Genomic DNA, 18,239 nt, shown 5'->3' with positions numbered 1-18,239 from the left:
GAAAGCAAAAGAAAAACAAATAAATGATCACCAGGAGCACTCTTAAGCCCCATCAATAACCCTGGTTGCAAAAAAAAAAAAAAAGTCTTAACTAATTAATAGGGTATGGCATGGTAAGTGAATTCATGTTGTTGAGCCCCCAATCTCCAGAACTGTTATTATCCTGCAAAACTTGGAGCTTTATCAATTTAATAATAGTTCTCCATTCCTCCTTACCTCCCCTTCATCCCTTGGCAACCACCATTCTATTCTCTGTCTCCATAAATATGTGGTGGCCAAACATTTTAAGTGGATACTGCAAGGGTTTCCTGAAACTTGGGAAAGGAAAGTCTGTTGTGAAGATGCCAGAGGAAAGTTCTATATCTTTGCTCAGAGCTTCTGTGGCCTGTCACTCACCTCCTGATCAGTTCCCTAGTCAGCTTTCCTCTTTGTGGTATGGGCTAGAGAAAGAGCTCCTGGCAGCATGGGACATCTCTCAGCTCTCTTTGCTCCTGGAGGAAGGCAGATTGAGTAGTAGAGAACGTCTGTGGGAAGATGTGAATGCTTCCCAGGCAGCATGCAGTCTCGATGTAAAATAGCTCTACAGACATAGCATTTAACCCTAATTTCTGTCCCTGCAGGAGTCCCAGCAGCCCCAAACCGCCCCATCGCCCAGGAAAGAAGCTGCTCTTCTGTGATTCTCAGGTGGCTGCCCCCCTCCAGCACAGGGAACTGCACAATTTCTGGCTACACTGTGGAATACAGGGAAGAAGGTGTGCCCTCACTCTTGTTCCTCTGTCTCTTCCACCTTCACATTCATAAAACTTGTTGCTTCGGGAAGTCAGGCAGTAACGCAGTGGGTTAAGTGCAGGTGGTGCAAAGCGCAAGGACCGGCATAAGGATCCCGGTTCGAGCCCCAGCTCTCCATCTGCAGGGGACTCGCTTCACAGGCGATGAAACAGGTTTGCAGGTGTCTTTCTCTCCCCCGCCTCTGTCTTTTCCTCCTCTCTCCATTTGTCTCTGTCCTATCCAACAACAATGACAACAATAATAACTACAACAATAAAACAAGGGCAAAAAAAGGGAATAAATAAATATCTTTTTAAAAATTGTTGCTTCGGGAGTCGGGCGGTGGCACAGTGGGTTAAGCGCACGTGGCGCAAAGCGCAGGGACCGGCGTAAGGATCCCGGTTTGAGCCCCGGCTCCCCACCTGCAGGGGAGTCGCTTCACGGGCGGTGAAGCAGGTCTGCAGGTGTCTATCTTTCTCTCCCCTCTCTCTCTGTCTTCCCCTCCTCTCTCCATTTCTCTCTGTCCTATCCAACAACAAAGCAACGTCAACAATGGCAATAATAACTGCAACAAGGCTGCAACAACTAGGGCAACAAAAAGGGGGGAAAATGGCCTCCAGGAGCGGTGGATTCATGGTGCAGGCACCGAGCCCAGCAATAACCCTGGAGGAAAAAAAAATTTTTTTTTAAAATTGTTGCTTCATCAGTTGTTGCTTTTCTTTTTAAATTTTTTTAAAATATTTATTTCCTTTTTGTTGCCTTTGTTGTTTTTACTGTTGTTGTTTTTATTATTGTTGTTGATGTCCTTGTTGTTGGATAGGACAGAGAGAAATGCAGAGAGGAGGGGAAGACAGAGGGGGGGAGAGAAAGACAGACTTCTGCAGACCTGCTTCACCGCCTGTGAAGCGACTCCTCTGCAGGTGGGGATCCAGGGGCACGAACTGGGATCCTTAGGCTGGTCCTTGAACTTCATGCCACATACACTTAAACTGCTGTGTTACCACTGAACTCCATAGTTGTTGCTTCTTGTACCTTCCAACTCAGCTTGAAGGCCCCAGGACCAGACTATTGCTGATTTCTGAGCTTAAACAGAGAGCAAGACAAGACAGTGGTGAGGCAGGGGTCAAAGTGCCTGCACCTGCACCTCCCACCAAACAGGCTCCATCACCCACTCAAGGCCAGGCAGGTCTGTATTATATATAGATTTTGAGACTGAGGGGCATAAAGGAAGTTTAGAAATGTGAGGCTAGAGGTTGAGCAGTGCTGCACCGGGTTGAGTGCTCGTATTACCATGCCCAAGGACCCAGGTTCAAGCTCCTGGTCCCCACCTGAAGGGGGAAAGCTTCACAAATGGTGGAAAAGGGCTACAGGTGTCTCTCTCCACTATTCCTCTCCTCTCAATTTCTCTCTGTCCTAGCAATTTAAATGAAGTTTTATATATATAAAAGAAAAGAAAACTGTCTGAAAAAAAGGAAGGGAAGGAAGGAGGGAAGGAGGGAGGGAGGAAAATAGGTGAAGTTGGAGTTCAGAGGAGCTAGTGCTGGCACTAGAACAGAGGGCTCTAGTTGCTGATTTAGGACCTTTCTCCCTGAGTAATAACTAGAGAAACCACATTAAAACTTTATGCCAGGTAAAATTTAGAGGTGTGTGTATATACACTTGCTATCAGGAATCAACTAGGGCCCAGAAGATAGTTTACCAACTCCCATCACAGTGGAGGAAACTTAGGTATACTATGGTCTCTTTTCCCTCTGTCTGTCTCTGTCTTTATATAAAAACAAAAATTAACTTAGGGTGGTGACAAAAAAATTAAAATAAGCTTCCAGGTAGCTCTAAAAAGCTCTTTGTTTTACTGTGCTTTCCATTACTTTTGTTATTTTAACTTAACTCTTCAGTCTCCCATCACGCAAGGCCTTGTGCAGTTATAAAGACTATTTCCTCATCTCTAACCCCACTCACTCTTATGTCTCCTGGATCAGCAAATGGGTATCAGTAATTGTTATTTGCAAAGTTTATGCTTGCTTCAGTATTATCACCTCAATTCCTCAGGCTGTATTATCAACAGAAAAGTTTTATTTCTTGTAAAAACTGTTTAATCTTTCTGCTCCGCTGTGTCTCCATCTATAAAGAGACTAGTGCTCCCTACCTCAAAGGGTCTCTGTGGATTTAAATGAGAAAGCTAAATTAGAGATAGAATTGTGTGAGATAACTTCCACAGTATTTTACATACATGTTATGGAATACAAATTCATTTCTTTTTTAATAATCATTTTTATTGATTTAGTTATGATAAGTCTGTTGGATAATAGGGGTACATTTCCATACAATTCCTACCACCAGGGTTCTGCATCTTTTTTTTAAATTTTGATTTATAAAAAGGAAACACTGACAAAAAAACCATAGGATAAGAGAGGTACAGTTCCCACCACCAGAACTCCACATCCCATCCCCCCACCCATAGCTTTCCTATTCTTTATCTCTCTGGAAGTATGGGCCTAGGGTCATTATGGAGTGCAGAAGGTGTAAGGTCTGGCCATTAATTTCTATCATGTTATTCCCAAAGGGTTATTTTAGTGCATTCTTTTATGAAGATGTTGTAAATTCTTACTGCCTTAATGAAAATTTGCTGAGCTGTGAGATAGATTACCCAGTAGAGCCTCACCATGTAGAAGGGCCTGGGTTTGAACCCCAGTACCACATGGAAGAATGATCAGTGGTACCAGGGGAGCTCCAAAGAAGAGTTGCTGTATCTCTTCTCTTGCTGTCTCTTTCTCTCCTTCTTGGCCTGAAATAAATTAAAAAGTCAGCAGAGTAGTGGAATCACACATGCATGAAATACACCAATAATAACTGAATAGTAACTAGCGACTTTGGGGTTCATCTGGATCAGACTCAGGTTGAAGCCCCCAGGCCCCACTTGCAGGAGGGAAATTTCACACATGATGAAGGACCACAGGTGTCTCTCTTTCTCTCTGTCTCACCTGCTCTCTCTCTTAAAATAAAAAGAAAAGAAAAAACAAATACCAGGAGCCAGAGCAACAACTCTGGTGGCAAAAAATACCTTAAAATTAAGTAATCAATAAACTGATAAAAATTTGCCACATTCCTCAGTAAATTATTGTGAACCTCACATCTGCACTCTCATATGTGCCCATTTGAACTTCAAGTTCAGTGTCTACAGGCCATCTGTTCCCACCCCTCCTCATGACACATCTAATCACTTAGGAAGTCGGAAACAAACCTGCCTCTGGTCCACAGGTTCTCAGAGCCTTATGCATGATTGCAAATGTCCTGTGACTGTGTCATTTCCCTTTCTTTGTTTGCTGAAGGCCTTTAGAGAAGTAAATGACCCTCTGGCTTTTCTCTCTCTCTCTCCTATCTGCAACTATGATGCACTAGGTTCCCAGGCCTGGCAGCAGTCAGTAGCTTCAACCTTGGACACTTACCTCGTCATTGAAGATCTCAGCCCTGGGAGCCCTTATCAGTTCAGAGTCAGCGCCAGTAACCCCTGGGGGATCAGCCTTCCCAGTGAGCCCTCTGAGTTTGTTCGGCTTCCGGAATATGGTGAGTCTCAGCCATGCCAGGCCCCCCAGGAGGCAGAGGCAGGGTTCCTGATCAGCTGGCTAATTTTTATTATTTATAAGACTTTTTTTTTTTTAATTTGTCATTATGGTGGTTTACAACATAATGTCAGGGTGTAGTTCCACACCTCACCCAACAACAAAGTTTTGTACCCCTCCCCCACCCCTTTATGATAACCACCAATAGTTCTTACAAAGTCTTAGAGACAGTTTGTTTTTTTCTGGTTTTTGTTTGTTTGTTTGGTTGGTTGGTTTTGCTTTTTTGGCAGCAGTTCTCTGCAAGTTTATGTATATCAGTTCTTTAGATTCCATATAAGAATGAAACTATCTGGCTTCACTCTACTTATTTTGCTAAGCATCCTCACCTCAAGTTCCATCCATTTTGAGTCCCAGGGACATTTTGAAGGAGAGAAAATGTTAACCTATCTGTAGAGACCTATCTGCATAAAACCAGGGAGACATCTCATTAGTAACACACATGAATCATATGTGGAAAGGTCTCAGGTTTGAACCTCAGAACCAACAATAGCCAGAGGTGAGTTGTGTTCTGATGAGGAAAAAGAAAAGAAAAGAAAAGAAAAGAAAAGAAAAGAAAAGAAAAGAAAAGAAAAGAAAAGAAAAGGAACAAAGCTCCAAGTAGTGAGGTTTGAGGCACTAGACTATGTATGTTGGGAGTAAAGGAGGCCATTATATGTAAAAGGCAATGAACCTGTGTCTCTTTGGATTAAAGGGCTCTTGAATTAGAGTTTCTAGAAAATGCTCCAGGAACTTGGGCACTAGAACTCCTGCCATAGCTGAGTCCAGAAAGGCACCCCAGCCCCATTCACACTGCCAGACCTGCTCAGCTCCCTCTAAATGGCTTTATACTCATAGCTCTGTAACTCACTGGAAACCTCAGCCCTGGTTTCCTGTTTCCTTAGAATTCAATCTGGTGAAACCATGTTCTTCCTCTGGGTGCTTAAGATAATAGGAGTTTGAAGAACTGTACTGCTGGCTGAGCTCCTCTTCTCCAGGTCACTGAGTCCTGTTCCTGGGGGACCACTGCTAGAGTTTAGCTTCTTCTCAACTGTGACCTCTGTCAGATAGCACAAATAGATATTGGGGTGCATGGTGTGTGTGTGTGTGTGTGTGTGTGTGTGTGTGTGTGTGTGTGTGTGTGTCTGAATTATTGAATTTTTCTGAATGAAGATATCCTACAAGATACAGTTAGTCTTCACTTAGCCACCTACTTATCAACAATGCATCTGAGACGAGCTTTATGACAAGCTGGTCATATAGAGATGGATGAGAACTTTAGCCTTGGAAAATGGCAGCTTAGTGGCTCAGCTTCAAGCCTCTCATCTCACAACTTTTCTCAGTTTCAGTCTCATTCCAAGTCAGCTGATGTGCCCTATATTAGTGGGGGTTTTGTCTATGTATTTATACTTATGTGTATTTGTATTTATACTTGTATTTGTATGCATATTTTAAATTTATTTACATATAATATGCATTTATATTTATTTGTATTTATACTTATGTGTATTTGTCTCTCTCTTTTCACTATAGTACAAAATTATAGTACTAAGTAAACATTTAAAATGTTATAAATGATGCAAAGATGTCATTAAACTATAGAAAGATGGTTAATAAACCTACTAGCAGTTCAATACATAACATCTGAAATACCAGGAAGGGCCAAATCCGTAGTTATTGGTAAATTTATTTATTGACTGGATTTCAGGAATGAACTAAGTCACTAAGTGAGGAATACCTGTAATACTGCTAGAAATTCTACTAAGGATTATATTTTTGGTTGAGCTCAATCATACCCTGTGCTCATTAAAGGCCTCCACATTGGAATGAGAAAGAACAAATTGATTTGAATGCATTCCTGTCTTCCTCTGCTTGTATCCCCTGGTTTCTCTGCTAAAACCCCCCTCCAGTTTTTGTTCTAGGTCCTCTTAAGTGTTTTCATTTCTCCCTCTTCCTTTTTCTATCAAGCTTCTATTTTAATATCTAACCATATCTAACTATTCTGTTTTCCTTTTGTCTCCCTAAAGGGGACTGGGAGTCCATTGCCATCCTGTCAGTATCTTCTTTTTTTAATATTTATTTATTTATTTTTAAATATTTATTTATTCCCTTTTGTTGCCCTTGTTGTCAGTATCTTCTTAGGAGCCATCTTTTTCCATTGTTGTTGTTGCTGTTGCTGTCGATGCTGCTGCTGTTGTTGAATAAGACAGAGAGAAATTGAGAGAGGAAGGGAAGACAGAGAAGGGGAGAGAAAGATAGACACCTGCAGACCTGCCTTATCCTCTTGCCGGTGGGGAGCTGGGGGCTTGAACCAGGATCCTTGCACCAATTCTTGCACTTCACACTATGTGCGCTTAACCCAGTGTGCTACTGCCTCACCCCCTCTTAGATGGTATTTTTTAAAAAGAAAAAAATATTCCAGAGGATCTTGGTATTTTCCCACTGAGAGAGACTCCAGATTTAGTCACAGACATGACTTTGGGGTAATGCTGGAGTGTCATTGCTAACCTTTTCTTTATCCTGACATGACATCCTCTATATCAACAATAGATTTTCTTTATTCCAAAGATGCTGCTGCTGATGGTGCTACCATTTCTTGGAAGGAAAATTTTGATTCAGCTTATACTGAATTGAATGAAATCGGAAGGTAATAGCACAATTTTCTGTCCTTTTATTCAGGAACACTTGGCAACATGAATGAGAATAATGACATGCTTTTGGGTATGGTTTTTTTAAATTTATTTCTTTATTGGGGAATTAATGTTTTACATTCAACAGTAAATACAATAGTTTGTACATGCATAACATTCCCCAGTTTGCCATTTAACAATACAATGTGGATGGTTTCTCTTTCAAAGTACATTCTCAATGTAGTGAAGGAAAAAAAAGGGACTAGAATTTATATGTCTTGGGTTTTTTTCCTCCAGGGTTATCACTGGGGCTCATGCCTGAATCTACTGCTCCTGGCAGCCATTTTTTTCCCATCTTATTGGATAAGACACAGAGAAATTGAGAAGGGAGGGAAGATAGAGGAGGAGAGAGAAAGACACCTGCAGACCTGTTTCGTGGCTTATGAAGTTCCCCCCCCGCCAGTGGGGAGCTGGGGTCTCCAAGGCAAATCCTTCTGTCATTGCCCAGCCCCCCCTCTATGTGTCTTTTCTATTATTCTTTTCCCAGCTTCTTTTGAGAGGGGAGAGGGAGAAGGATAGATAGATAGACAGACAGACAGACAGACAGACAGACAGACAGACAGACTGGCAGACACCTTCAGCACTGCTTCACCACTCATGCAGTTTCCCTTCTGCAGTTAGGGAGTGGGGGCTTGAATACAAGTCCTGGCACATGGTAATGTGTGCACTCAACTGGATGCCTGACACCCTTCACCTTCTTTTCTAATGTAGGGATGTAAGGGTAAACCTACTCTTTAAGTGAATCCATGTTATCATGTGGCATTTTCATTAAGTTCTAAGTACTTTTCCTTCAACTGTGATTTTTTCCCTTTGATCCAGTTTTTAAGTGGAGCTATGTCCTAAGATTTTCAAAGTATGACATTAAATTTTTAGTTTATTATTTTTTTATGAAAAAGGTAGACAGGAGTACCTCTCAGCTCTGCTATGTGCAAAGCTATTCTGAGAAGTAGGAGCACAGATTTTGATATATAGCCTGTCTATTAATTAATTTGGGGAAGAAGATCTATTTTAGTAAAACAATAGCAACATTAATTCAATAAGATTGAGAGGTGGGATGTACTTTTAACAGCAGGGCAAGTATTCCTGCTTTTTCCTCTCACTTCTGCCCCCTATGTTTCTAAACACACGCATTTTATTTTTTTATTTTTTGCCCCCAGGTTTATTGCTGGGGCTCAGTGCCTGGTCCATGAATCCACTGCTTCTGGAGGCCATTTTCCCCCCTTTTTGTTGCCCTTGTTGTAGTTATTATTGTTGTTGTTGATGTTGTTCGTTGTTGGATATGACAGAGAGAAATGGAGAGACATGGGGAAGATAGAGGGAAAGATAGACACCTGCAGACCTGTGAAGTGACTCCCTGTAGATGGGGAGCCAGGGGCTCTAACCAGGATCCTTAAGCCAGTCCTTGTGCTTAACCCACTGCGCTACCACCCAACCCCCCTGAATACACACATTTTAAAGGAATGAGGAGAAATAATACATTACCTCCCCCACCCTACTCCAGAAGGGCAACACCAAAAGAGATGGCAAGCTTCCAAGATTCTTATACATCCCCTAGCCCTCATCCCAGTGTCCCTGATTGTCCCAGAGGCCTGTGTTTGAACATTGAACCTGTGTTCAATGCTTGACACCACCTTATGCCAGAGCTATGCAATTCTCTGGTCTCTTCCCCCCATCTTGTTCTCTCATGCTCTCTCTCATAATAAATAAAAATTTTGAAAAATATTTCAAAGAAAAATGTAAAAAAGTAATAAATGAAATAAAGTTGCAAAATGGTGGTAATTATTGAAGTGGGATGCATGGTGCATGGGAGACCTATCATACTAGTCCCTCTACTTTTGTATTTTTTAGAAATATTACATAATAGGGGGCTGGGTGGTAGCGCAGCAGGTTAAGCACATGTGGCGCAAAGCACAAGGACTGGTGTAGGGATCCCAGTTCGAGCCCCGGCTCCCCACCTGCAGGGGAGTCACTTCACAGGCAGTGAAGCAGGTCTGCTGGTGTCTGTCTTTCTCTCCCCCCTCCCTGTCTTACCCACCTCTCTCCATTTCTCTCTGTCCTATCCAACAACAATGACAACAACAATAGTAACTACAACACTGATAAACAACAAGGGCAACAAAGGGGGAAAAAATGGCCTCCAGGAGCAGTGGATTTGTGGTGCAGGCACCAAGCCCCTGCAATAACCCTGGAGGCAAAAAAAAGAAATATTCCATAATGAAAAGATAATAAATAAAATGTAGAAATTTCATCTTTGAAATGTGTGTTTGAAATGAACACAGTACAATTCTCCCTTCTTTAACACTGCTGCTATTGTTATAGTTGTATTTTACAGAAATACACTCTGCTGTGGTCTGGGAGGTGTCAGCACAGAACACTTAGGACTTAGAAGCATGAGGCCCTAAGTATAATCCCCAGCACTTCATGTACTAGAGTGATGCTCTGAATCTTCTCTCACAAGTAAATAATTTTTTTTTTTGCCTCCAGGGTTATTGCTGGGACTTGGTGCATGCACCACGAATCCACTACTCCTGGAGGCAATTTTTTGTTGTTGCTGTTGTTGCCCTTTTTTTTTTAATTGTGTGGCTGTTACTAATATTGTTGTTATTGATGTTATTTTTATTGGATAGGACAGAGAGAAATAAATGAGGGGAAGATAGAGATGGGGAGAGAAAAATAGGCACCTGCAGACCTGTTTCACCGCTTGTGATGCAACTCCCCTTGCTGGTGGGGAGTTGGGGGCTCAAACCAGGATCCTTGTGCCAGTCCTTGCGATTTGCACCACCTGCGCTTAACCTGCTGTGCTACCACCCGACTCCTGTAAATAAATATTTTTAATGAAAGAAAGCTAAACCTGTGCTTTATGCTGAAAATTACAGAGAATATAATATGATATGATAGAAAGTGAAATTAGTTAGCTTTATGCATTTCAAAGAACTCTAAAATGCTCAATAGGGAAAACTAGCTTTTCTGAATGATACCATTATAATGAAAACATACAGGAAAATAGAATTCCAAATAAAATGCTATTCTTTCAGCACTTTGGATAAACCTTTACACCTTCTCGAGTAAAATGACAGCTAGTTTGGTGACTCCTCAAAGCACTCCCCCTTGTGTTTTGCAGAGGCCGATTTTCCATAGTAAAGAAGTGCATTCACAAAGCCACCCGCAAAGATGTTGCTGTGAAATTCATCAGCAAAAAGATGAAGAAGAAAGAGCAGGCTGCCCACGAGGCTGCCCTGCTCCAACACCTGCAGCACCCCCAGTATATCACTCTCCATGACACCTATGAGTCCCCCACATCCTACATCCTGATTTTGGAGCTGTAAGTACAATGTCCTCTATCCGAAGTGACCCTCAGTGGGTGGGTTACTTACTACCTACAATTGACAGCAAGGGCAATTACATTTTACATAGTGTCTTAGAGTTTATAAACTTTGGTATATATCATGCAATGCAATTCCCATCTTATAGATTTGAAAATTAAAAATAAGGAATGTTCTTAAAAGTAGCAACTGAAAGAGAAATACTTCGTGAACCCATCAAATCACCAGAGCATCCACAGACCACAATTCTGACCAGACCTCCAGCTCTACCCAGTTGAGGAACTTCTATAAAGAATAAGGAATAGCAAAGATCACCTGACTGCAATAAGAGGAGACTGGGACTACTTTGAGGACATCACCAGTGAGTGAAAACATGTGTGACACGTGGACAGAGAGGAAGTTAAGGAGAGATTCCTGGGGCTAAAGCCCATATCTACTCCCAAGCAGCTGAAAACAGTCTGGTAGTATGCCAGTTGAGGAGCCACATCCAATCTGTTATACCAAGAAAAAAACTGCTGAAGGGAGGACAGGACTCCGTTAATACTTACCAAATGCAACTGTAAGTCTCCATTTGCTACTACTCTCAGAGGCTGGAGCAGCAGTCCCGAGCTGACAGAAGGAGGCAGAGAACTGACCAGGAAACTCAGGAGAAGATCTACACCCTGGTGGTCTAGCAGTGGGGCTATATAGTGGAAGCCTTTCCACATTGTTCTCCTAATGAGAACATGGTGAATAATTGATTCAGAACCTACAGACTATAAATGGGACTTGTTTAGAAATTCACAGGGCCCACCAGTACTGCATGGCTTGGCAGAGAAGCTGGACTGACACTGGAGCTTTGGAGCCTTGGGGTATGGGAGTCTCTTTGCATAACCACTGTGCTATCTCTTCCCCACCCTGTTTTATCTCTTGGTCAGGAGTGAGTAATTAAGCTAAAAAACCTTATAGGTAAAAAGCCCTCAGGCTACCATAGTGTACAGAGAAGAAAAAACAAAAGAGGCTTGAACAGCCACTGTGCTCCAACTCAGGGATTGAGATAACATTGAAGTAACTGTTAATTTCCACAACTGTGAACTCTTTAAGTACCTTACTTAGATACAAGTAAATCCAGGCAAGAGTGATCAGTAATTTGAAAATTACTGAGAGGGGGACTTCATAACATCCTATATAGAATGGTTAAACCAAGAAGAAATATTAGAGAAATGAACCAGGACAAAAGTCCAGCTAAAGGCCCCCAAAGGTAGAAGCACAGAAGAATGAAATCAATGTCCAAACACTAATTTAGGAATTAGTCACATGAGTGAGTAAAGAGTTTGAAAGAATTTTCATCAGAAATCAGAAATAACTAATGAGATTCTGAAAGAAAGCACTAACTATCTTGAGGTCATTAGAGAGCTGAAAGATGAAATAACTGAGCTAAGAGCACAACTAACTGAACAAGCTAATACAGTATCAGAACAGGGTAACAAAATAGCTGAGCTACAGAAAACAGCACAGGGGAGAGAGAATAGAACAAATGAGGCAGAAAACAGAATTAGCAAGATTGAAGATGAATTCGAGAAAACTAAGAAAGAAGTAAGAGATCTCCTAAAAAAGATTAAAAGATACTGGAGGGAGTTAGGCAATAGCACAGCAGGTTAAGTGCAGGTGGCGCAAAGTGCAAAAACCTACAGATGGATCCTGGTTCGAGCCCCCGGCTCCCCGCCTGCAGGAAAGTCGCTTCACAAGCAGTGAAGCAGGCCTGCAGGTGTATATCTTTCTCTCCCTCTCTCTGTCTTTCCCTCCTCTCTCCATTTCTCTCTGTCCTATTCAACAATAACAACATCAATAATAACAATACAACAACAATGGCAACAAAAGGGAATAAGTAAGTAAATAAATAAACACAAATAAAGGTTCAAGAAGCCCAGAGGGTCCCAAACAGAATTAACCCAGACTTAAAGACACCAAGACACATATTTAGAATGAAAAGGAATAAAGATAAAGAAAAGATCCTGAAGACTGCAAGAGAAAAATAGAGTCACTTACAGAGGAAAACCCATAAGATTAGCAGCAGATTTCTCTACACAAACACTACAGGCCAGAAGGGAATGGCAAAATATCTATCAAGTGCTCAACGAGAAAGGTTTTCAACCAAGACTACTGTGTCCTGCTAGACTGTCATTCAGACTAGATGAAGGCATAAAAGCCTTCTCAGACAAGCAAGAGTTGAAGGAATCTACTATCACCAAGTCTCCCCTGAAAGAAGTTCTAAAAGTTCTCCTGTAAACAATTAGATCGCCATAAGCATGCCATATATCAAAACACTCTAAAAATCTACAAGAATGGCATTAAAATATCTTCAATCTATACTATCAATAAATGTTAGTGGCCTGAATTCACCTATTAAAAGGCACAGAGTAGGAAGATGGATCAGGAAACACAACCCAACCATATGTTGTCTGCAGGAATCCCACCGACTTCAATAATACAAACACAGACTCAAAGTGAAAGATTGGAAAACTACCATACAAGTCAATTGACTACTAAAAGGGGTGGGGGGAGGGAAGGAACATCTATGCTCGTATCTGACACTATGGACCTTAAAATAAATAAAAATTTAAAAGATAGGGATGGACATTACTTAGTGCTAAGAGGATCAATCAATGAAGAGGACTTACTGATTATCAGCACCTATGCACCCAAGGAGAGGCCATCTAAACACATCAAACATCTATTGAAAGAGCTACAGCAATATATTAATAGCAACACAGTAATAGTAGGGGACATATACACCCCACTCTCTCAATTTGACAGATTATCCAGGCAAAAAAAATCAATAAATAAACGAAGGAGCTAAATGAAAAGATAAACTAGAACTGTTGGACATTTTCAGAGTAAAAATGAAAATTTCACCGTTTTCAGTCCATCTTGGATTGAGCTTGAAGAAATCATGTTAAGTGAAATAAGTCAAAAACAGAAGGATGAATACAGGATGATCTCATTCACAGGCAGAAGTTGAAAAACAAGATCAGAAGAGAAAACACTAAGCAGAACTTGGACTGCAGTTGGTGTATTACACCAAAGTAAAAGACTCTGGAGTGGGTGGAGTTTAGATCATGGAACAGGATGGTAGAGGACCTAGTGGAGATTGTATTGTTATGTGGAAAACTGAGAAATGTTATGCATTTACAAACTATTTACTGTCGACTGTAAAATATTAATCCCCAATAAAGAAATTAAAAAATTTTTAAAGTAGCAACTGAAAGCAGAAAGTAAAGAAACTGGAACTTGAACATATAGCTTTCACATTTAACTTACTTTTCTGCCTTTTCTGGACTCTTGAGTTGGGCAAGAAAGTGTTCAGGAAAATTTATTGGCAATGGGCATGTTGACAGGGGTGGAGGTGAAGTGAGAGAGAGGTTTGTATGTGAATCTACTGCCATGCCATCCCCAAGAAATCCCTTATGGGTTGGTACTTTCCCTTCAAAACATTCTAGTTATTCAAATTTTCCAGAGTTCTAAGCAGCCACATATACTTTGGGGTATATGCTTGACCCCCCCCACAATAGAGAAATAAATCCACATTCTTCTCCACTACCATTACAAGCCAAAGACCAAGTTCATTCTCTGTGGCTTAGGGAGCCTTACAGAGGTTAGAAAGAACCATAATAATCATATTAATCCCTTATAGAAATGTTATGATTGGCACTGACAAAGCCATAAGCTTGGAGGGAAAACAGATATTTACACCTTTAGCCAGTGCTGTGTATGCCTCCACTTGAACCTACCTTAGAGAAGTCGACAGCCCACCATCTGTTATTTTAGTCTTACTTTTATGTATTTATTAGTTTTGGTGTGTGCATATGGACCCTTTGAAACAGTGATTTATAATATCATAAATAATTGTTTATAATGAAAAAAGCAAACCAAAGGACAAATGTCATTGGTGATATTTTTTAATTTATTGAAAATAAATCAACTTCTCCCCAGAAGAATATCACATCCCTAAATGTGTCTATTGATAATTTTTGTTTTGCTTTAGTTCTGAACATTACACTAATTTTGGGCTCTAACTCAAATATGTGTGTATTCAACATGGATCTTTATGTGCAAGAAGAGATAGGAGAGATCTTAAAGATGTGTTCATTTTTCTTTCTTTTTCTTTTTTTTTTTTTTTTGCCGGGGCTCGGTGCCTGCACCATGAATCCACTGCTCCTGGAGGCCATTTTTCCCATTTTGTTGCCCTTGTTGTTGTGCTTGTTGTAGTTGTTATTGTTATTGTTGTCATAGCTGTTATTGTTGGATAGGATAGAGAGAAATCAAGAGTGGAGGGGAAGACAGAGACCTGCTTCACCGCTTGCAAAGCGACTCCCCTGCAGGTGGGGAGCTGGGGGCTTGAACCAGCTTTGCACCACATTTTTCTGTTTCTTTACAAACATATATCCTTTGCCTTCCCCTTCTGTTTTCAGGATGGATGATGGCCGACTCTTAGACTACCTTATGAATCATGATGAGCTTATGGAAGAAAAGGTAGCTTTCTATATCCGAGACATCATGGAAGCTCTCCAATACCTTCACAACTGCAGGGTTGCACATCTGGACATAAAGGTAAATAAAAAGTAGCAACCCTTGCAGGGAAATGAGAGTTGTAATGATATAAACTCTAACTCACTTTATTTACTTAGATTAGAATCCTTATAAACATTAGACAAGCATTAGACATTAGACTCAGCTCTAGTTTATGGCTGGTGCTAGGGACTAAGCCTGGGAGTTCAGAATCTCAGGCTTAAAAGTCATTTGCATAACCATTATGCTTTCTGCCCAGCCTGATGCCCCTTTTTTTTTTTTATTAATGAGAAAGATAGGAGGAGAGGGAGAACAGACATTACTCTGGTACACGTGCTGCCGAGGATTAAACTTGGGACTTCATGCTTGAGAGTTCAGTGATTTATCACTGCACCATCTACCAGACCACCTGATGCCCTTGTTTTTAAAAATTCATTCTTTTCTTGATTTAGAGAAGCAGTGAGGGATAGTTAATAAATAAAAATTTACAATATTGGGAGTCAGGCAGTAGCGCAGCAGGTTAAGTGCACGTGATGCAAAGCGCAAGGACCGGCATAAGGATCCCAGTTCGAGCCCTGGCTCCCCACCCGCAGGGGAGTCTCTTCACAAGCAGTGAAGCAGGTCTGCAGCTATCTGTCCTTTCTCTCCCCCTCTCTGTCTTCCCCTCCTCTCTCCATTTCTCTCTGTCCTATCCAACAACAGTGACATCAATAACAACAGTAACTACAACAGTAAAACAACAAGGGCAACAAAAGGGAATAAGTAAATAAATAAATGTAAAAAATTACAATATCAGACAACTTCTCCAAAGTACCCCCCAAATTCAGACTTCACTTTAGCTTGAAACTTCTCTTGTAAATTACATAGAGTTCCCCCTGCACAATGAGCTTCAAAAAATAGCAGAACTGTGTTTGAACTAATAATAGAGACCCACCTTAGTCATAACACCGAACTGAACCTACCTTCTCTTCTCCCTGCCTCCTGGAATTTACAGCCAGAAAATCTGCTCATCGACCTGCGAATTCCAGTGCCTCGAGTGAAGCTCATTGACTTGGAAGATGCTGTTCAGATCTCAGGTCACTTCCACATTCACCATCTGTTGGGGAACCCCGAGTTTGCTGCCCCAGAAGTAATCCAAGGCATTCCTGTCTCCCTGGGCACAGACATCTGGAGCATTGGGGTTCTGACATACGTTATGCTGAGTGGGGTCTCTCCCTTCTTGGATGAAAGCAAGGAGGAGACGTGTATCAATGTCTGCCGAGTGGACTTTAGCTTCCCTCATGAGTATTTCTGTGGTGTGAGCAATGCTGCCAGAGATTTCATCAATGTGATCTTACAGGAAGACTTTCGGAGGCGTCCCACAGCAGCCACTTGCCTGCAGCACCCGTGGCTACAACCCCACAATGGCAGCTACTCCAAAATCCCCTTGGACACTTCCCGCCTGGCATGCTTCATAGAACGACGCAAGCACCAGAATGATGTGCGGCCTGTTCCCAATGTCAAGAGTTACATCGTCAACAGGGTGAACCAAGGGACGTAACCATCTCCCCCAGTCCCTAGAGGTTTCACATAGACGTGCAGTGTGAACCAAAGCAAGACTGAATGTTTCTGTAAATAACTTTGTCAGTTATTTCACCACATGCAGTTCTCTAGACTGATAGATGATGTACCCAGGAAGCCATGTCAGTGGTTGTTTAGGGTCAGAGCTGCAGTGAGGTTGCCCTAAATGCAGAAACTTTCCAGAAGGTTATTCAGATGAGAGGAAGATGCAAAGAGTCAGAAAATGTATTTAAAAAGGGGCAAAAATAGTACCTGTTTTTAAAGTTTAATTGTGCATTCCAAAATGAGTGTTAATTTGAGCAAAGTGAGCATAAAAATTTCAGCCTTTGCTGGAATTTCAAGCAAAATGTCCTGTTGAACAGAGATGTCATGTATGTCAACTATTCTGGTTTAGATTACTTACATATAGTTTCTTAATAGCATCCATATTCACATACAATAAAAGATATTCCATTCAGGTTTCAGATTTTTATAACATAGAGATATATATGAAATTGACCATAAATAACTTTGAGTGCTCCAGTTAAGACAATAATTTATTTACCTAAACATTGCATTGTTTTGACTAAGCACAATTAGATGATGAGTTTTTTAGAGCATTTTATAAATCCTGTGTAGAAAACTTTTTCCAGAACCTGTGCAGTAAAACAAAACAAAGCTATCTTTTTGCAGTCTGTTGAGATTTTTCTCCCAGCCACAGATGTTTAATCCACATAGGTTCTATATATAAAATGCTACCCCCAAATTCACTGGCAGCTCAGAATTACTCTGGCAGGAAAACCTGCTAGGAAATAAGTCCAAAAAACAAGAGTTGTGGGGCTATTTTTATGTCTACCATTGGTATGAATTATGTTAGGAATATAACAGGTTCATGCAAAAGGGCAAATAGAAACCTTTCCTGCAATTCCTATAAGCAATGTAAGAACACTTTCTGACTTATTCTACAGCTATAAAATGTAGTCTTTAGAAAGTTGGCTTGCTCTATTTCTAACCCCTCATGGAGGTTAAGGGGTGCTTACCAAAAGGAGGCAGCCATATAGGCCTTTTAAGGCCTGGTCCCACCAGTCCCAAGTCCTTTTTAAAGCCATGGAATAAAATCTGATACATCACTCTAATGGAGCATTGAGTTTCAACTTAAGTTGCAATACCTATTACCACTCAGCCACTGATATTTCCCCGGACTAAAAGGACTAATTGCCCTTTGAGGCCAACACTGTTTTCTGATGTATATTCTTTAAACAAGATGGTTACATACTGCCCTTTGTTTCCATTGGTGGGGAAAAAAAATTAAACCTGAGAATTTCAAAGCGTTTTTTTTTCTTTTGTTTTGAACGACAGTTTTTTTTTAGTTAGTACAGGATCCACCCTTTGTTTTGAGAATTGCTGTTATGTAAATAATATTTAAAAATGTAAGTCGAGTGTTTGTTCAAATCAGTTTAAATGACAATGTTTCTCTCCTGTAACAAGATTGAGGTTATTAAAAATTGCGCATCAGAGACTTACAGGCAGAGAACTACAATCAGAGAGTTAATGAAAAACAATGGTAGAAGCCTATTCAAATGAAAAGCAATGGTAGATGCTAAGCCTGAATTTTAATATATGAAAAATACTAATTCCCATGGTGAAAAATGTCTGATTTAAAATTTCATCATTCTTTTCTGATCTCAAAATCAACTTCCTCATCCACCCCCACCTCATTCCATCCAAGATTATAGATTGATAAACTAGTAGAAAGTCCAAGCAATGAGACTAGA

General features: G+C 40.8%; 1 protein-coding gene across 21 annotated transcripts in view; it reads left to right on the top strand.

The window, feature by feature from the left end:
* Positions 1–17,790, top strand: part of KALRN (kalirin RhoGEF kinase) — an 866,834-nt gene extending 849,044 nt beyond the window's left edge. For all 21 annotated transcript variants that reach the window (XM_060198227.1, XM_060198226.1, XM_060198224.1 and 18 more), the window contains 6 exons: positions 621–752; positions 4,168–4,332; positions 6,933–7,011; positions 10,176–10,376; positions 14,829–14,967; positions 15,920–17,790. In XM_060198227.1, the coding sequence (XP_060054210.1) occupies positions 621–752; positions 4,168–4,332; positions 6,933–7,011; positions 10,176–10,376; positions 14,829–14,967; positions 15,920–16,465 (1,262 nt within the window). In that variant the 3' untranslated portion in view covers positions 16,466–17,790. The remainder of the gene's footprint in view (positions 1–620; positions 753–4,167; positions 4,333–6,932; positions 7,012–10,175; positions 10,377–14,828; positions 14,968–15,919) is intronic.
* Positions 17,791–18,239: the final 449 nt, after the last annotated feature.

Source organism: Erinaceus europaeus, chromosome 9 (genome assembly GCF_950295315.1).
Source record: "Erinaceus europaeus chromosome 9, mEriEur2.1, whole genome shotgun sequence".
NCBI lineage: Eukaryota > Metazoa > Chordata > Mammalia > Eulipotyphla > Erinaceidae > Erinaceus > Erinaceus europaeus.
Note: the sequence above shows the minus strand (reverse complement) of the source record. Positions and strands in the feature narration are given on the sequence as shown.